Source organism: Saccopteryx bilineata, chromosome 6 (genome assembly GCF_036850765.1).
Source record: "Saccopteryx bilineata isolate mSacBil1 chromosome 6, mSacBil1_pri_phased_curated, whole genome shotgun sequence".
Classification (NCBI taxonomy): Eukaryota; Metazoa; Chordata; class Mammalia; order Chiroptera; family Emballonuridae; genus Saccopteryx; species Saccopteryx bilineata.
The window spans coordinates 194,521,963-194,539,451 of NC_089495.1; the positions used below are offsets into that span (position 1 = coordinate 194,521,963).

At 51.6% G+C, this 17,489-nt stretch overlaps 1 protein-coding gene across 3 annotated transcripts in view; it reads right to left on the bottom strand.

Moving 5' to 3' along the window:
- SLC12A5 (solute carrier family 12 member 5) overlaps positions 1-17,489 on the bottom strand; it is a 39,850-nt gene that overhangs the window by 7,589 nt on the left and 14,772 nt on the right. For all 3 annotated transcript variants that reach the window (XM_066236776.1, XM_066236777.1, XM_066236778.1), the window contains exons 4-18: positions 17,206-17,352; positions 16,356-16,410; positions 15,735-15,865; positions 13,404-13,645; positions 12,451-12,662; positions 9,993-10,163; positions 9,598-9,696; positions 9,401-9,458; positions 7,277-7,451; positions 6,537-6,655; positions 5,675-5,773; positions 4,660-4,779; positions 4,231-4,335; positions 2,800-2,968; positions 247-442 (exon numbers count right to left, since the gene is read on the bottom strand). In XM_066236776.1, the coding sequence (XP_066092873.1) occupies positions 247-442; positions 2,800-2,968; positions 4,231-4,335; positions 4,660-4,779; positions 5,675-5,773; positions 6,537-6,655; positions 7,277-7,451; positions 9,401-9,458; positions 9,598-9,696; positions 9,993-10,163; positions 12,451-12,662; positions 13,404-13,645; positions 15,735-15,865; positions 16,356-16,410; positions 17,206-17,352 (2,098 nt within the window). The remainder of the gene's footprint in view (positions 1-246; positions 443-2,799; positions 2,969-4,230; positions 4,336-4,659; positions 4,780-5,674; positions 5,774-6,536; positions 6,656-7,276; positions 7,452-9,400; positions 9,459-9,597; positions 9,697-9,992; positions 10,164-12,450; positions 12,663-13,403; positions 13,646-15,734; positions 15,866-16,355; positions 16,411-17,205; positions 17,353-17,489) is intronic.

The following is a 17,489-nucleotide window of genomic DNA, read 5'->3' on the forward strand; positions in this document are numbered from 1 at the left end:
GTAGCTCTTACCACTGCCCTGCACTGTCTTCCTCCCAGGGCTGTGAACCCTGTAGGAGTCAAGAATGTCTCCTTCACACCTGAGTCCCCAGCACATAACAGAGGGGACTGGCACATGGCCAGCTTTAAACACTGTCACTTCCTAGGCTGAATCCATATTTGTCGCGCCTGGGAAACTACCCCAGCCCAGAGGAGAACTCGCAGCCTTCCACCCAAGCCACCACTGCCCCAGCCCACGTAGCTTTACCAATGAAGTTCCTCCACGTCTGATGATCCTCCTTCTGCCGCCAGTTGCGGGGCCAGCCAACGAGCACGGTGTTGTGCTGAAGGCCCCCGAGGCCCCCAGACTGAATCAGATGGGACACGCCATCACGCAGGTTGGAGGAAATCACGACCTGGCAGAAGCCTTTCACTTTCTCTGCCTCCATCAGACGCCGGATGGACTGGGGGTGGGGATGGGACATCAGATAAGGACCAGGCTCAAGCCTCCCTGGCCCCTGGCCCTGCCCAGCCCCCTGCAGCCGTCCCTCCTCCGTGGCCCCTGGCCCTGCCCGGCCCCCTGCAGCCGTCCCTCCTCCGTGGCCCCTGGCCCTGCCCGGCCCCCTGCAGCCGTCCCTCCTCCGTGGCCCCTGGCCCTGCCCGGCCCCCTGCAGCCGTCCCTCCTCCGTGGCCCCTGGCCCTGCCCGGCCCCCTGCAGCCGGCCCTCCTCCGTGGCCCCTGGCCCTGCCCGGCCCCCTGCAGCCGGCCCTCCTCCGTGGCCCCTGGCCCTGCCCGGCCCCCTGCAGCCGGCCCTCCTCCGTGGCCCCTGGCCCTGCCCGGCCCCCTGCAGCCGGCCCTCCTCCATGGCCCCGACCCTCCTGAAGCTCTGCTCTGATCGTGTCGGCCGCGGGTGCCAGGGTTGTGCATGGCTCTCCCTCACCTACGGCCCCCGTTCCTCGCTGATCAATCAAAGCTCTTTGTGACCAAACCCCACACATCCCACCACCCTGCCGTGGCTCACACAGTACCCTGCAAGCTCTCCACCACCACCCAGATCCCTCCTCACTGCCTGGCCCAAGTCAAATGTCACTTTCTTCAGATACAATCCTTCAGAGCAAAACTGGGCTCCTTGGCATGGCCAATCTGTTTACCAATTTTTAAGTCAGCATAATGATATGCATTTTAAGTGCACATTCAATCTGTACTGTGAGGTAAGTTTTATTACTCTCATTTTCCAGATGAGGAAATTGAGGCCAGAGAAATTAAGACTTGCATAAGGTCACACAGTTAATGGATGCTATTGTATCAAGGGGTTCAACTCATGGGGTCTGACCCTATCCCCCACACTCTTAACCACAACCCCAATGCAAACAGAAAGGTTTTGATTGCTACCTCTGCCATCTCCTGCTGTGTGACCTTGAGCAAATTGCCTAACCCCTGGTCGGCAAACCACAGCTCGGGAGCCACATGCGGCTCTTTGGCCCCTTGAGTGTGGCTCTTCCACAAAATACCACATGCAGGCGCTACCTCGATAAGGAATGTACCTACCTATATAGTTTAAGTTTAAAACATTTGGTTCTCAAAAGAAATTTCCATCATTGTACTGCTGATATTTGGCTCTGTTTACTAATGAGTTTGCCAACTACTAGCCTAACCTCTCTGAGCCTCAGTTTTCTCATCCGTCAAATGGGGATCATCACAACTACTCCATCATGACAGCTACTCCCTGTAGAAGCAGGGAGAATGACATGACACGGGGTGGGTATACTGCCTGACAGATCATATAAGTGCCCAGCACTTTTCGTTACTCTGATGGTATTAACTCTAGCGCTGCCCTGATCAACATCAGATCGGTTGAGTGCCTTCTGTGAATGTTCCATCGTCCCCCACAGCCTGTGACCACTGTGAGGGCTGCAATGTGGTCTTCTATATCTCCATCTTCCCTGTGCCTAGCCCGGTGTCTAGTGCACAGCATGTCCTCGGCCACCGAACGCTGAATAAAACTGACCAGCGGAGGCTTCCAGCTCTGAGCCCTGACAGATCGGTGTGAACGGCCCAGTGAGGCAGAAACAGCACTGTCACAAGCCATTAGGGGTGCCCCTCCCCAGCTCACCTCGCCTCCCTTGGGCTCCCTTTGCTCTCTCCACAACTGGTCAGAGCCCGAGGGCAAAGAGGCCTGAATCACAAACAGAACCCGCTTCCTCTGCTACCCACCAACTTCCAACACCTGTTAGTGCCTCTTAATACCCCAGCCCACCCTGGCTCAGGACACTGCTTTGTGGGCACAGACCTGCGGATGGGGACAAGAGCAAGTAATATGGAGCCAGGAACCCGGGTTCCAACCCTGCCTAGACTTCCAGACAGCTCCGTGGCTTTCAGAAAGCCCATTTCCTTCCGTGCAGAGTTTCTTCCTATGCCGAACGTGGATGCCCACCCCGCCGACTCCACTCAGTACAGGGGTAGAAAGAATGCATGGATGTGAAAACACTTTGAAAGATGTAACTTTGGCGGGAAGAAGTCTGGAGTAGGAGTCAAGCGGGTCTGATTTGAATCGCTGTTTTGTCTTTAGACAAGTAACCTGACTTCTTTAAGCCTTGGTTTCCTTATCCATAAAATGAGCCTTTCTGATGGTCTTTGGCTCCATGAGTTGGATTCTGAGGAACTCACACATCAAGCCCTTAGACACATCTTCTCAGGAAGAGGACAGCAAAGTCTGAGCTCCCACTGACCCCAAAGATGGGAGGGAAAGAGTGTGATGGGGCAAAGACTGTCTCCCTGAGCGCCCTGTCCTTCCGCCCTCCCCACCAGGGCCTCCGCTCACCTCCTCTGCCCGCTGGGCCTGGGGGTGGTTGTCCAGAAAGGTGCCTTCAAGGACAGAGCCCACAATGGTCAGGCCTTTCCCTGCCTTGAGCTGGGAGGTCAGCGAGAGCAGCTGTGGGTGTACCACATTCTGGTCTTGGTCCACTCGCACCAGCACCAGCAGCTGTGGCCTGAAGAGGGTGAAAGGTCATATGATACATCCAATAGCCACCCAGTCACCACCATACACCCACACACCTGTATGCCATACACCAGTGAGTTCACTAACCATCTGTCCTCAAGACTCCTCCACCTATAACCCCGCCATCCACCCAACCATCCATCCATCCATTTCCTTGAATATCAACCCATCGAACTACCCACCCACTCACCTATTTTATCCTTCGATCATCTATTTATACCCGTATTAACTTACCTACATATACATTATTCACATAATTACCCATTTATCAACCTACCACCATCCATTCACAAATCTATTTATGCCCCTAACCACCCTCTCAGATAGGGCAATTGGGTACAGGGACACTTATAATTATATACACTCAGCTATCTACCCACCTATTTATTCATTCATTTCCTTTAACTGTCTCCTCCATCCAACCAACTATCCATGTAATAGCATTCTCTAAGCATTTACTCTGGGCTAGACCCTGTGCCAAGCATTTGTGAATTCACAGACAAATCATGCAAAGAAAGGCCTGGTCTGTGGAAGCCCCAGTTTAGTAGATGGCATCAAAGACAAACCCACGGTGTCCCAGGCAGAGCTCCAAGACCCAGGCTTTGCTCTTGGCAAAGTGAACCAGAGTGAGGTGGACGAGGGACCGGCTCGCTGAGCAGTCATTCAAAAAGCACCGTGGGCTCAGAGGCGGGAGGTGAAGATGCCCATCCCAGTTCCGTGACTTCTGAGACCCTCTCTGGTCCCCCACTTTCACATGAATAAAATGGAGATATTGCTATGAATCTAGAGATTTCTAAAAGGTTCAATAACTCTCAAAGTGGAGGATTCTACCTCTCCCAGAGCAAACGCTACATGATGTTGGTTCGTCTGCCTCTGTGAGTGTCTTCTCCATGGAACTGGGAGCTCACCACGTCCCCAGAGACCAGAAGAGGGCTTGGCGCAGAGCATGCCTCCATACATACATTTTTCAAAATAAATAATGGAATAAATGAATAGACGAATGAATGGATGGATAGATGGTCAGGAGGCCGGCATGGGGGAGTAGGATTTGAAGAACAAATGTCTGGAACTCGGCCCAGCCTTGGTGCTGGAGGTAGGAAGGTTTCAGTCAAGACAGAGCTGAGGGGGAGAGGCCGAGGACACAGCGCCGTGGCGAGAACGCCACTCAGCAGAACAAAGTGGGTAAGGTAGGTCAGACCCCTCCCTGCCTCTCCCTGCCCCGAGCCTTTACACACGTGCTCCCCCCCTCACCTCCAGTTCTTGGTGTGTGGGGGCCCTTCCTCCAGACGTAAGAGGGCGTAACGAGCAGCGCTGAGCGACAGGCCTCGGATCCCATCACCCCACTCCTTCTCCGCCCTGGGGGCCGGGCAGGGGGAGCACATGAGGGCAGAAGCCACAGACAGGGTGTCAGAGAGAACCCTCCATGCTGAAGTGGCCAGTCCCCGGGGCAGAACCACCCATCTCGGGCTCAGAAAGGACAGGCATGTTGCTTCTGCCACCTCCATTTCTCAAAGCTTCAGTCCCTCCTTCTGCTTCTGTCTCCTATCTCTCAATCCCACCCCATGTCACCCTCTTCCACTCTACCCCCACCCCCGCCTCCGACCAGCCACCACCGGCACCCCCTGCGCCTCCTCGCCCCTCTCCCCAGTCTCTCCCAGCCCGCCCCACTCCTGTACTTACCCACGGTACTCGATGTACTTGTAGATGAGCCCAGCAATGAGCATGGCCACCAGGGCATAATACCAGGAGCAGATGAACATGAGGGCCAGGCAGAGGCTCATGCCCAGAAAGGACAGTGTCCTGGACAAGGGGAAGGAGAGCCGGCCTCTGAGCCCTGGCGGTACTGTCTTTGGTACCAAGGCTCAGACAGCAAGACTTAGATGGGACAGGGCCTGGGCAAGACTTGGATACTGTGATCAGTCTTGGGGAACTCACACCACCATCCCCTGTGAGCACCACAGGGACGTGGGACCTTCTGAATGAATGAGCAGTCACAGACAGGCAACACCCCATGCCCTGCCCAACTCCTGAGTCACCGCCCTTCCCTGTCCCAAGGCCTTAGACTCTGCCAGATCGCCTTGCCAGGGTTCTCTGGGGAAGTGTTAGAGGCAGGATCTCCCAGGACGAGTGTGCCCGCCAGGAAGAGGGAACTCACAAACAGGAGCACGGAGACAGGAGTCAAGCAGCCCAGGCTCTAGCCCAGATCCGCCGCAGTCTTGCTGAGAAGCCTGAGGCCAGCCCCTTCCCCTGACTAAGCCTCTGTTTCCTTGTAGTCGAACAGGCGTGACCATTCCTGCCCTGTCTCGTGGGCCTTCAAATAAAATGATCAGAAGAACCCCAGCCTCCACGTGATGAGCACCTTCTGTGTACCCTGCATGTAATGCTCACAGGGGCTTATGAGGTGGGGACAGTTGTCATCCCATTTTACAGCTAAGGAAACCTCCGTTTCCTTGTCCAGATGGTAAGCTGGTGAGCATCATGCCCAGGGAGGGATGACAGCTGAGACCATTTACGACTGTTACATTAGTATTTGTAATTATAAGGAAACCGTCTATAGGACCTTTCTTTGCTAGTTTGGCTACAAAGTCTGGAGTTTGGGATCCTCAGACCTGTAGGGGATGGGCGAGGGTGGGGTGGGCACTGGGGTGGAGATGGGAGGAGGGTTGTGTGAGGGGGAGGGGGACAGGGCGCCCACCAGTGGTAATATCGAAAGCGAGGCCTCCAGTTGGGCGTCCTCAGCAGCGTCTGTACCGCACAGGCCAGGTTGACGAACATGTAACACATCAGGAAGAACCTGGAACACAGAAAGGTCCGGGAGAGACAGAGCTGCAAGGAGAGGCAGAACCACAAAGAGAAATACAGGGGAGGAAAGGGGGACGGGGAAAAGAAGTGAAGAAGGTGGCTGAACTACGATCTGGTGCTTAGAAAGGGGTTCAAAGGCGGCCCTGGCTGGTTGGCTCAGCGGTAGAGCGTCGGCCTGGCGTGCGGGGGACCCAGGTTCGATTCCTGGCCAGGGCACACAGGAGAAGCGCCCATCTGCTTCTCCACCCCTCCCCCTCTCCTTCCTCTCTGTCTCTCTCTTCCCCTCCCACAGCCGAGGCTCCACTGGAGCAAAGATGGCCCGGGCGCTGGGGATGGCTCCTCGGCCTCTGCCCCAGGCGCTAGAGTGGCTCTGGTCGCGGCAGAGCGACACCCCGGAGGGGCAGAGCATCAACCCCTGGTGGGCAGAGCTTCGCCCCTGGTGGGCGTGCCGGGTGGATCCCGGTCGGGCGCATGCAGGAGTCTGTCTGTCTCTCCCCGTTTCCAGCTTCAGAAAAATACAAAAAAAAAAAAAAGAAGAAAAAAAAAAGAAAGGGGTTCAAAGGCTGAGCCCCATTACAACATCCCCTGACGCACGAGGGGTACACATCTCTATAACAAGGGGTGGGTTTCCGTGGCTGTGGGGAACCTCCGGGGGTGGTCAAGTATCTGGGGGGAGGGGCTGCCCAGGGTCCCAGCTGCAGGATCCCAGCAGAGAGAGCCCGGGTTGGGGGGGAGGGTGAGGGGCCAGCACGCACATAGAGAGGATGGGGGCGACCTCATCGAGCGACGCAATGAGGATGCCGATCTCGCAGATGCAGGCGGTCAGGAGCAAGGCCCATGTTGGCTCCCCGTTGGCTTTGCCGTGGCCGAACACCTGTGTGCAGAGTAACCATCACAGGAGCCTGAGGCCTGAAGGACTTCCTGTGTCTCCTCCAGTCATGGGGACCAGTGGGGTAGAGGCAGGGGTCCCCTGACCAGTGAGGAGGCAGGGAGAGGATGCTGTATTTCTCATCGTTTAGCAGTGCCTAAGGGGATGCCAGGCTTTTGCTGTATCTCACCCACGCTGACATTGGTACCCCAGTGAGTGAGTTCAAATGCTCCTTTAAGGGGAAAAACAGGGGACAGATGGGAGAGGAACCACAGGAGGCCAGCAAGCGGCCATGACTGTGTGCACCATAAATCTTTCTTCTTAGCACCATGGAGAGAGCTGCCCCTTTCCCGCCCTTTGGCTGCCTCCTCGAGTCCTTGCCTGATCACTAGGCCAAAGGAGGGCCATTTATTTTTTCCCCTAAGAACACACAACTCTACCCCAAAAAAATGGCATTGACCATGGGCTTAATTCCAAATAAGAAACAACCATTCTTTTTTAGTGGCAGCACGGAGCGGAAGGGCACCAGACGGCAGGTCCAGGCTGGCTGTGCGGCCTCTCTGGGCAGCGGCCTGCCTGGCTGGTGCAGGGGTGAACTGTCCCCTCCACATTCTGCCCCCCACTGACCTGCAGGAAGGGCACTATGCCATCCCGGGAGATGGCCTGCAGCAGGCGGGGGGCCCCTGTGAGGCTCTGCAGCCCAGCCCCACAGGTGGAGAAGAAGGAGCCAATGACAATAACCCAGGGGGACGGCCAGGCCAACGTGCCCACCACCAGGTTGCCATTCACAGCTTCACCAAACCTGAAATGAAGCAACAGAGGGACAGGTGATGCCGGGTGAGCGATGGCACCTGGACTTCCAGGGCAGGTCTCCCACACCAACGTCAGGACCAAAGTGTGCCCGCCACAGAGCGAGGCTCTGTTGGGTGAAGGGAGAGACAAAGCCCCTAACGTCCTAGGCACTTCTTGCTGTCTGTGTGACCTTGGGCAAGTCGTTTAACCTCTCTTTGCTTCACTTTTCTCACCTGTAAAGCAGGAACTATTATAAACCCCTTTCATACAACAGGTGAGAGGTGAAATACTTAGCAGAGTGCCTGGAACATGGTAGTGATAGTGATTCTAGTATACAGTCAGTGTAATTTTACGCTATCCTGGACAAATCTCTCTCTCTCTCTCTCTCTCTCTCTCTCTCTCTCTCTCTCTTTTAATCAAGAGAGACAGAGAGAGGGACAGACAGGAAGAGAGAGAAATGAAAAGCATCAATTTGTTCTTGCAGCACCTTAGTTGTTCATTGATTGCTTTCTCATATGTGCCTTGACCAGGGGGCTCCAGCTGAGCCAGTGACTCTTTGCTCAAGCCAGCGACCTTGGGCTCAAGCTGGAGACCTCGGGGTTTTGCACCTGGGTCCTCAGCATCCCAGGCCAACACTCTATCCACTGTGCCACTGCCTGGTCAGGCCAAATCTCTTAACCGGTTAGAATCCCAGTGTCTCTAGCTGAAAGATGGAAGTTCTGACCTCGTAACTTGGTGATGATATATGATGTGAGAACCAGAAAAAGCATTTTCTGACAATGACACTGTCTTAAACGGGAAGATGCTGCCTCAATCAGGAGAGAGAGCCCTGTCCCTGAGGATGAGAGCAGATATGTGCCCAGATGAGCCGCTGCTAAAGGACTTCAGGGATCAGATGACGGGTTATACTGGATGACCTGCTGGACCCCTTGCAATCTTGTGGGAGGTCTCTGATTAAATAAAATGAAATAAGTGGAGGTTAAGTTGCCCTAAAAGCTAATAGGTGTAATGTGTGCAAATGGTCCATTTGACCCGGTCACTTCTCTGCTTAAAACCCTTCAGAGTTTCCTCCGTTTTTTTTTTATCAATTAAAGGTCCAATTTCCTGATATCGAAAACCTCCAGGACTGGCTCCAGCCTCGGTCTCCAGCCTCATGTCCCCCATTCTCCACCTTACAGAGCCAGGATGGGAATGCAGAAGCTGGCCTCTGCGATAGGACCTCTGACCTCATCCTCCTGGTGTGACTGCACACGGCCGTCAGAAAGATGCTCCAGAATCTCCAACTGCTTATTGCTACAGGCACCCGCGTGTGCAAACACACACACACACATTCACACGCACAGCTGTTTCTCTCCCACACCTTTATTCATGCTGTTCCCAAGGCCTGGAATGCCTCTCCCCCTCTTGGCCACCTAAGTAATCTCTACTCGACATTTAAAGTGGGAAGGATAGATGAGAAAACGTGTGTAAGACATTTCTAGCATCACCTCCTCCTCTCCGCCCTCCGAGGACTGGATCGCAACCTCCCGTGCACTCCCATAGCCCGTGTGCTTAACTTGATCACCACCTCTACTGCTCCGCATCCCAAGTCTGCTGAAAAGTATGGTTACCATCCCCAAAGAGCTCCTCCAGGACAAAAATCATGGGTTATTTATCTCTGTTCCTCCCAGAACCCTGGACAGTGACCAACACAGAGACATCCCGGAAATATCAAATAAATTAATAGATTATAAAGAGAAAGAAAAGGACAAGAAATGAGACATCATTCCAGCTTCTTGCTCTAGAGTGGCATGAGAAAGATGAAATATAAGAAACTGAGTTGGCAAGCAATTCCCCTTGACCTCGCTCCCACAAGCCCTCTTGCTCAAGTTCAGCACCCCTGTAGCGTCTGTTTCCCAGAACGTGACCCCCTGTGCCCACCCCACCCTGAACAGGATCAGCCCTGATTCCCTTACTTACTTGTCCCGCAGGACGACACCCTCAATGCAGGCCCCAAACAGAACAACAGAGCTGATGTCTGCAGCAGAGGTGAAGGAGAATTCCCCGCGTGGCGTTCCCTTCATCACCACCCGTCCTGAGCCAGCGGGTGAGGCAGCCGCTACCCACTCTTTAGCCCTCCCCACCCATGGTGGTCCAAGCCCAGCAGTACAGGATACAGACAGCCGAGGTGGTGGCGATGGCCAGGATGGTGCCAGTGGGAATTGACTTCTGAGCATCCCGCAGGTCTCCGGAGCGATTGGAACCGGCCATGATCCCTGTGAACAGAGCAGCTAGGACAGGAGCCACAGGAGACCAGACAGACTGGGAAGAGAAGACCCCAGCCTCGGAGTCAGGAAGCCTGGATGGGAGCTGGTATGTGGGTTTGTGTGGGAACTTAGGCAGACTACTTGGCTTTTCCTGGCTTGCATTCCTTCATCTGTCCAATGGGAACTAAACTGGTGGCTTCTGCCTATGTGATGGGGTTTTTGGACTAAGAAATTCCCCCACGTTATCACTGTCTCCTACCCATCCACTCCCAGGCATGGTCCTCCCTCTCTGAGCTCCCCTTCACCTGTGACGGAGGGGAAGTAGATGCCAACCAGCAGAGTGAAGTAGGAGGTCATATCACTGAAGACATAGGGTTGGTCCATGTTGACAGGGGTGCTCTCAGCCAGGCTTGCCGAGGACATCCCACTCCTCTCCACAATCACCCCCTTGGTCAGGTAGGAGCTCCAGAGGTTCTCTGTGGGGGACACAGCACAGGATACTCAGTGAAGATCAGAAGTCAGAGTGCCACAGCTCTGGGGCCAGGAGGTGGGATAGACAAAAAGGGAAGTCAAGGTCAACCACCTCTCACTTCCCATGGGTCTTGGCTCTGTTTTAGTTCTACTGATACTTCCTAAGCTCCTGCTTTGAGTCAGGGCACATGCAAGGGCTTTGCATATGAATCAGATTTGGTCTTTGCTCTCAAACAGCTCAGTCTACTGGGGCAAAAAAGACACACCTAACTCAGACCAATTCGATGTCCCAAACTGATCTCACATCCACTCTTTCTAAACCAAATGCTGCTTCTTTTTTTTTTCATTAAGTGAAAGGCAGGGAGGCAGAGAGACAGATTCCTGCATGCGCCCTGACCAAGATCCACCCTGCAAGCCCTCTATGGGGTGATGCTCTGCCCATCTGGGGCAGCTGCTTCATGGCTCAGCAACCAAGCTACTTTAGCACTGGAGGCGAGGCCATGGAGCCATCCTCAGCACCTGGGGCCAGCTTGCTCAAACCATTTAAGCCATGGCTGTGGGGGGAAGGGGGAGGGAAGGGGGGGTGGAGAAGCAAATGGTCACTTGTCCTGTGTGCCTTGACCAGGACTCGAACCTGGGATTTCTATATGCCAGGCCGACACTCTACCACTGAGCAAACCAGCCAGTGCCCCAAACCAGCTTCTTTCCTGGATCCCTTAGCTCAGAAAATGGCACTAGCATTCAGACACTTTGGCATTTCCCTCAACTGCTTCCTCTTCCCATCTCTATTTCAAACTCATCCCCAACCCTTGTTCATTACCCCTCCTAAATATTTCTCAAATACATCTCTTCTTTCCTTTCCAGGGTTTCTCCATTTTGGGCACTACTGACACTTGGGGACAGCCCATTCTTGGTTGTGGATGTTGTGTTTAGCAACATCCTGGGCTCTACACATTAGATGCCAGTAATAAGCCTCCAGTCATGACAACCAGAACTGTCTCCAGACATTGCCAATGTGTCTTAGGTGGGCAAAACAGCCTTGGTGGAGAACCACTGCTCCATTCTACTGCCATCATTCCATCACTCTAGGTCAGAAAACTATCATCTCTCACCTGGACTCAGTGTGGCCTTCTCCTGGCTTCCCTGCCTCTGATATCGCCTATTTTAGCCCATCCAGATGAGCAACTGGAGTGAACCCTCAGAAATGATAAGCTGACCTGTCTCTCAACTACTCAAAGCCCTTTGGTGGCTCTATGTGGCCCTCAGGACACAGTCCAAACCAGGGTTCCCCAAACTTTTTACACAGGGGGCCAGTTCACAGTCCCTCAGACCATTGAAGGGTCGGACTATAAAAAGAAAACTATGACCAAATCCCTATGAACACTGCACATACCTTATTTTAAAGTAAAAAAAAAAAAAACAGGAACAAATACAATATTTAAAATAAAGAACAAGTAAATTTAAATCAACAAACTGACCAGTATTTCAATGGGAACTATGCTCCTCTCACTGACCACCAATGAAAGAGGTGCCCCTTCCAGAAGTGCGGCAAGGGCCGGATAAATGGCCTCAGGGGGCCACATGCAGCCCGCGGGCCATAGTTTGGGGACCCCTGGTCCAAACTCTTCAACATGGCTTCCAAGACCCACCACAGTCTGGCTCATGCTAACCTCTCCAACATCATCCCTTGCTCCTCCTCTTTCACTTCATGCCCCAGTCATTCCAAATTACTTGTGGTTGAAAGGACACAATACACTCTTCTGTGTGTGTGCATTCTTTTAGGCAGGCTGTTCTTCTGCCTGTGATTTCTTTATTCCCCGAATATCACTGAAAAATCTCTTATTTTTCCTTCAAAAGCTTTCTCAGATGAGTCTAGGAAGGCTTGTCTCACTACCTTACACACGCAATCATTCCCTCTCCTAGGAGGTCTCTGTTTATTGAATGCACATCTGTGCATGTTTGCTAACACATCTGTGTCTGCCACTAGACTCCTTGAGGCCAAGGCCTGTGACTTGTTTATGTTGCATTCCTGGTGCTTAGCACAGTGCTAGGCACTCAGCCGGTGCTTGTTACACTGATGGCTTTCTTTTTTATTAGGTGACGAGATACTCAAAGTCTCCTTCTCATCTCCACCCCTCCATGATCCTAAGAACAGAGCATGACCCAGAGTAGGTGATCAATGAAAACGAATTGAATTTAACTGAATCTCAAGTAGAGTCTCTTACTCCTAACTTTTTAACCCACAATGCCTGTAGCGTGCCCTGCACACCAGCCCTCTTCTCTCCCCCAGACCTTTGATGAGACCACTGGCAGCGCCAGGAATGCCCTGGATCTCCGTGACATTGTTTCGTGTGAAGTACTCATCACAGGTGGCATTGAGAAAGCGAGAGGAACAGAAAAGGCCCCAGAGCTGTGTGGTCACCGTCTCATTTCCTTCCCAGGCCAGCTTGGCACAGACATCAAAGCCATGGCGGGATAGTGTGCGGTTCCCCAGGAGGCAGATCCTAGGGAGAGAAACAAGGGAGGAGGATGGGGAGGGAGGTAACCCTGCTCTGGCTTCAGAGTACAATCACCAGGGGGCTCTAAAAAACACAGATGCCAGAGTCTCGTATCTAGAGATTCAGAATTAATTGGGATGGAGCCCAGAATCGGCGGTTTTGTTTTTTTGGTGTTTTTTTTTTTTTCTTCATTTCCCCCAAGTGATTTTAATACGAAGGCCACAGCGGCGAAACACCGCTTTAATGCAATGCTATGTTTCAGCACCGTGGACAGCAGCCTCCCCGTGCCGCCCCTCTCGGCAGTGGGGTGTAAGGAAATCCGTCCTAGGGAGAGCGGCAGGAACAACGGAAATCTGAGCGCTTAGACTTTCTCTTCTGTGTCCTTTCCCAGGTTAGAACATGTGTTTAACACTAAGTGGTTGCCCCATTCCAGGAGGTTGGCCCCACCTGGACAGAGTGTTTATCCCTTCAGAAATCACTGCACGTGGTTCTTCCTCAGTCCATCCCCACCAGCAAGAATTTGACTCTCACAGGGAAACTGCCTACCTGCAGAAACATCCCACCCTGAATAGACACCCCCGAACTAGGAGAGATTTTTTTTTCTCCCAAGGGAGGTTGCTCTGAATCCACAACCACTCTGATTCTAAGAGATGGGTACAAGGGGTTGGCAAAGACGGGTATGCCGACCCTGAAACTGGGCCAGGGAGGAGGAGGAGGATGCCATAGGCTCAGAGCAGTGCCACTTACGGGAAGTTGGGTGGGTCAAAGGCAGATTTGATGACCCCAGCATAGATGGCCAGGATGGAGAGGATGACACAACCCAGGAAGACAAGGGCAAACTTGTTGACATACTTGACACCCACAAATACCACGGTGGCCATGCAGGTAAGCACACAGGTGCCGTACACACGCATATTGTTCAACATGGCTGCCGCCTCCCCACTGGCGTCTTCTGCCTTAAAAATGGCCATAGCTGGGAAGAGGTAAGCCTGTGGGAAAGGGGTGAGGTGATCAGGAAAGTAACTCAGTAATAATCAACTGAGAATCAATCCAAAAAACTAACCTAAAGTGCAGGCAGGGCTTTGGAGAAAAGATCCTGGTCACAGCAAATTTACAGTAGTTTACAAGACTAGAAATGACATCCAATGGTAGGGGAACAGTTAAGAAAATCATGAGCTAATCTGCAAGGACTATTACACAGTCATAAAAAATGGTATTACAGAGATATTGGAAGCAATTTTAATTTCTATTACTTTCGTTATCAAGTATAGTTTTTAAGGATTGTGCATTGTTTGTTTGTTTGTTTGTTTTATTTATTTATTCATTTTAGAGAAGAGAGACAGAGATAGAGATAGAAACAGATAGAGAAAGAGAGAAGGGGGGAGGAGCAAGAAGCATCAATTCCCCATATGTGCTTTGACCGGGCAAGCCCAGGGTTTTTTTTGAACTGGCGACCTCAGCATTACAGGTCGACGCTTGAACCACTGCGCCATCACAGGTCAGGCTGTTTTTATTATCTCTCACAGAAAGGCAAAACTAAATCAGATATTCATCATTAGAAGACTGGGTGACTATATCATGATATTCCTATAGAGACTATGGGGCTGTTCCAAAGGATAGATTTATATAAACTCACTCAAAAAACTATCCATGTTATATTAGGTAAAAACAATCAGGTTTTTTTTTTAATGTGTTTATAATCTCATTTTTGTAAGTATATATGTATTCTTTTATGTAAACATATAGACATATATGCATAATAATGTCGCTGTGTGTGTAGATATAACAAAATGTTAACAGAATTTTCCTTGAATGGTGAAAATGGGGAGAATCTTTGTTCTTTTTGCACATCTGTATTTTTTATAATTTTTCTACTAAATATTATGTTTATATTCTTATTCTTATGTTATTTTCATATGTAAATTATATTTACAAGGAGAGTTTTGAGTCATTTAGGGAAATCTGTTCAGTTATATTTTACAAAGACAGGATACAATATCACATAGGAAAAACTAGAAAGAAATACACCCAAATATTAATGATTTTCTTTGGGTGACTGTTATTTCCTTTTTTACATTCTTTGCTATTTTTCCAATTTCATGCAAAGGGCAGAATTGCTTTTATAATAATTTTTAAATTATTTTGTTTTGTAAAAGTCATAAAGGCCTATTATTATTTCCTCGTAATATGGCTTCCTGAGTCTTCTATTCCCCATGCATTGGACTCCTCCATTCTACCCCAAACCAGAATCTGTGACACCTTTTAGTCTTAGTTCTCCAAGGAAGTGTGGTAGAGTAGACGAGCACTGGCTTTCGGGTCAGAAAGACACAGGTTCACCCCCCCCTTTCCACACGTTAATGATACACTGCAGGCCATGGATCCTGGATAAAGTAGGGGCTTGGGAAATGTCAGCCCTGCTATCTATATACCAAGGAACCCTCTTCAGCTCCCACCTCCTCCTGGAGGGGCAGGAAGAATGGAGACTGAAGTCGGCAGCCGTCTCTTTCAAATACTGCCCAGAGACCTGACTTCTCATCACTCCTCCTGACAGAGCTCTACCCGGCCCCCTCATAGCCCACTTTCCTTTTGTACCCAGTAGCTATCAGCCCTCTACAGTGAACATTCACAGCAGACTTAGCCCTGTCCCCAGCACAGGGTGAGCAGCCACAAAATGGTCACTGTGGTATGACATAGCTATTGTTTCTACCATGATTTTACTCTTATCAACCCACCTCTGCCACGTGAGAGCTGACTGGCCTTGAGCAAGTCATTCCACCTCTCTGAGCATCTCACTTGTAAGATGGGCATAATAAGACTTAAACTTCATGAGGACTCAAGATAATGACTGTGAGGCTCTTGCAGCTCTGCTGAGAACGCAGTGGGTGCCTGATAGACGGCAGCTGTTCACGTTACATAATTATTGCATCTTGTCTCCCCACCAGACTGTGAACTCTCTAAGACAGAACCACATCTGCCTTCCCTTTGGTCTCGTTGAATGGCCCACGGGAAGCGTCCAGGGAGCGCTGGTTAACTGACTGACATTCTGGGGCCCCACACCCCCTCCTCGGCCCCTCTCACCAGCAGGATTTCGATGGTGCCCAGAATGTACATGGCCCCAGCAAAGGTTGTGCCCAAGTAGAAGCAGAGGCCCACGGCGCCCCCAAACTCCGGGCCTAGAGACCTGGAAATCATGTAGTAGGAGCCGCCAGCTGCAGAAAGAATCTAGTATCAGCGAGAGGTTCAAAGGGCACTGGGATGTCTTTGGGGGTGAGGGGGGGTCAGGGACAGAGGCGGGAAAAGGATTGCTCTGGGCCTCCTGGGCTTTATGGGCTGCAGACCTAGGACTGGTGCGAGACCCGACTAGCCACTCTGAGTGGATTTTGTGGCACTAATTACCATGTGGCTCATTACCCCCTCTAAGGAGGTCTTGGCTCAGAAAGTAGAATGAGGGAGAAGAGGGTCTCAGGCAAAGGGAGGGCTTGCATTGCCCTGCCCAACACCATCAACTGCCTCCCTTGCCTCCCCGTAATAGAATTTCCCCCACAAACATCATATAGCCCAGCCCCCAGTTCTGTAATACAGCCTCTCTTGGGTCCTTATGGCCCCCCAAAGCCCAAGGCACTATCCCTCCTTCCAACTATCCAGGCCCTCCTCCCAACCAATCAGGCCCATCCCCTCTAACAAGCTCCAATCACATACCAGGCACAACACCATTGGTTGCAATTGCACTCATGGAGATGGCCGTGAGCATCGTCTGTGAGGAGAGAGACCATCAGAGTGGCAGCTGGAGTGGGGGCCACAGTGGCCTGGGTGGGGGCCAAACCTTATGCCCCATAAACACCCGCCAAACCCACAAGTCTTCTTCCACTGAGCTTCTCCCTGGTCCTGTTCCAACTCCTACTCCTGCCAAGTCCTTCTTGTCAAGAAAAGCTCTTATTCACCATTCAATGGACCTAGCACAGCCACAGCGTCAGAGAGCTCTGGAAATCCCAGTCTGACCTGAGACAAGTCACTTTGCACTCTAAGCCTCAGTTTCTTCATCTACAAAACAGGGTACTAACTTCAGCACTGGCTGCCTCACAGAGGTGGCTCAAGGGTTGCGTATAAAGAAATGAAAATGGGACAAGGAGGTATCTGGTTTTAGAGAGGGTAAGAAGAATTCTGTCACAAAGCTGTTTGTGACACATAATCCCATTTTTTGTGAGTACAGGACTACCAAAATATTAACTATTGTGGGATTATAGGTGAATTTTATTTCTCCCCGTACACCTATCTTTTAAATCAATAAATCTGCATTACTTTGTAATTACACAAACACACACACACACACACACACACACACACGAACAGGTGAAACCTGGTTAACAGCCATCAGGGATCAACCTGTGAGAGGCAGGAAGGACCAGTCAGATCTAATTTACTCTCAAAGATCATATGCAGTGGTTCCTATAAAAAGCTCAGGTCTCCTGCTTCCCCAGTCCTGCTCCCGCCCCCAGGACCCTGCTCAGCCCAGCTGTCAGGCGGTGGCAAAGGGGAGGGTGGCACTCACGCAGGAGCAGCAGATGAAGACCATGCAGAAGGACTCCATGATGCCTGCAATGCCTACCACCCAAGTGAGACGCAGGAAGAGGATGACACCAAAGATGTTCTGTAGGCACGGTAGGTACACGCCCATGAAGGTGCCCATGCGTGGAGCCTGCCAGGGAGGCCGGTGTCAGATTCCGCAGCCCCCCATCACTACCAAACTCCCAGGCCCACTTCTCCTCCCCTGTTCCTTCATCCCCCACTTCCCTATTCTCTCCATCCCCATCCTGTCATCCCTCTCCCCTCTGA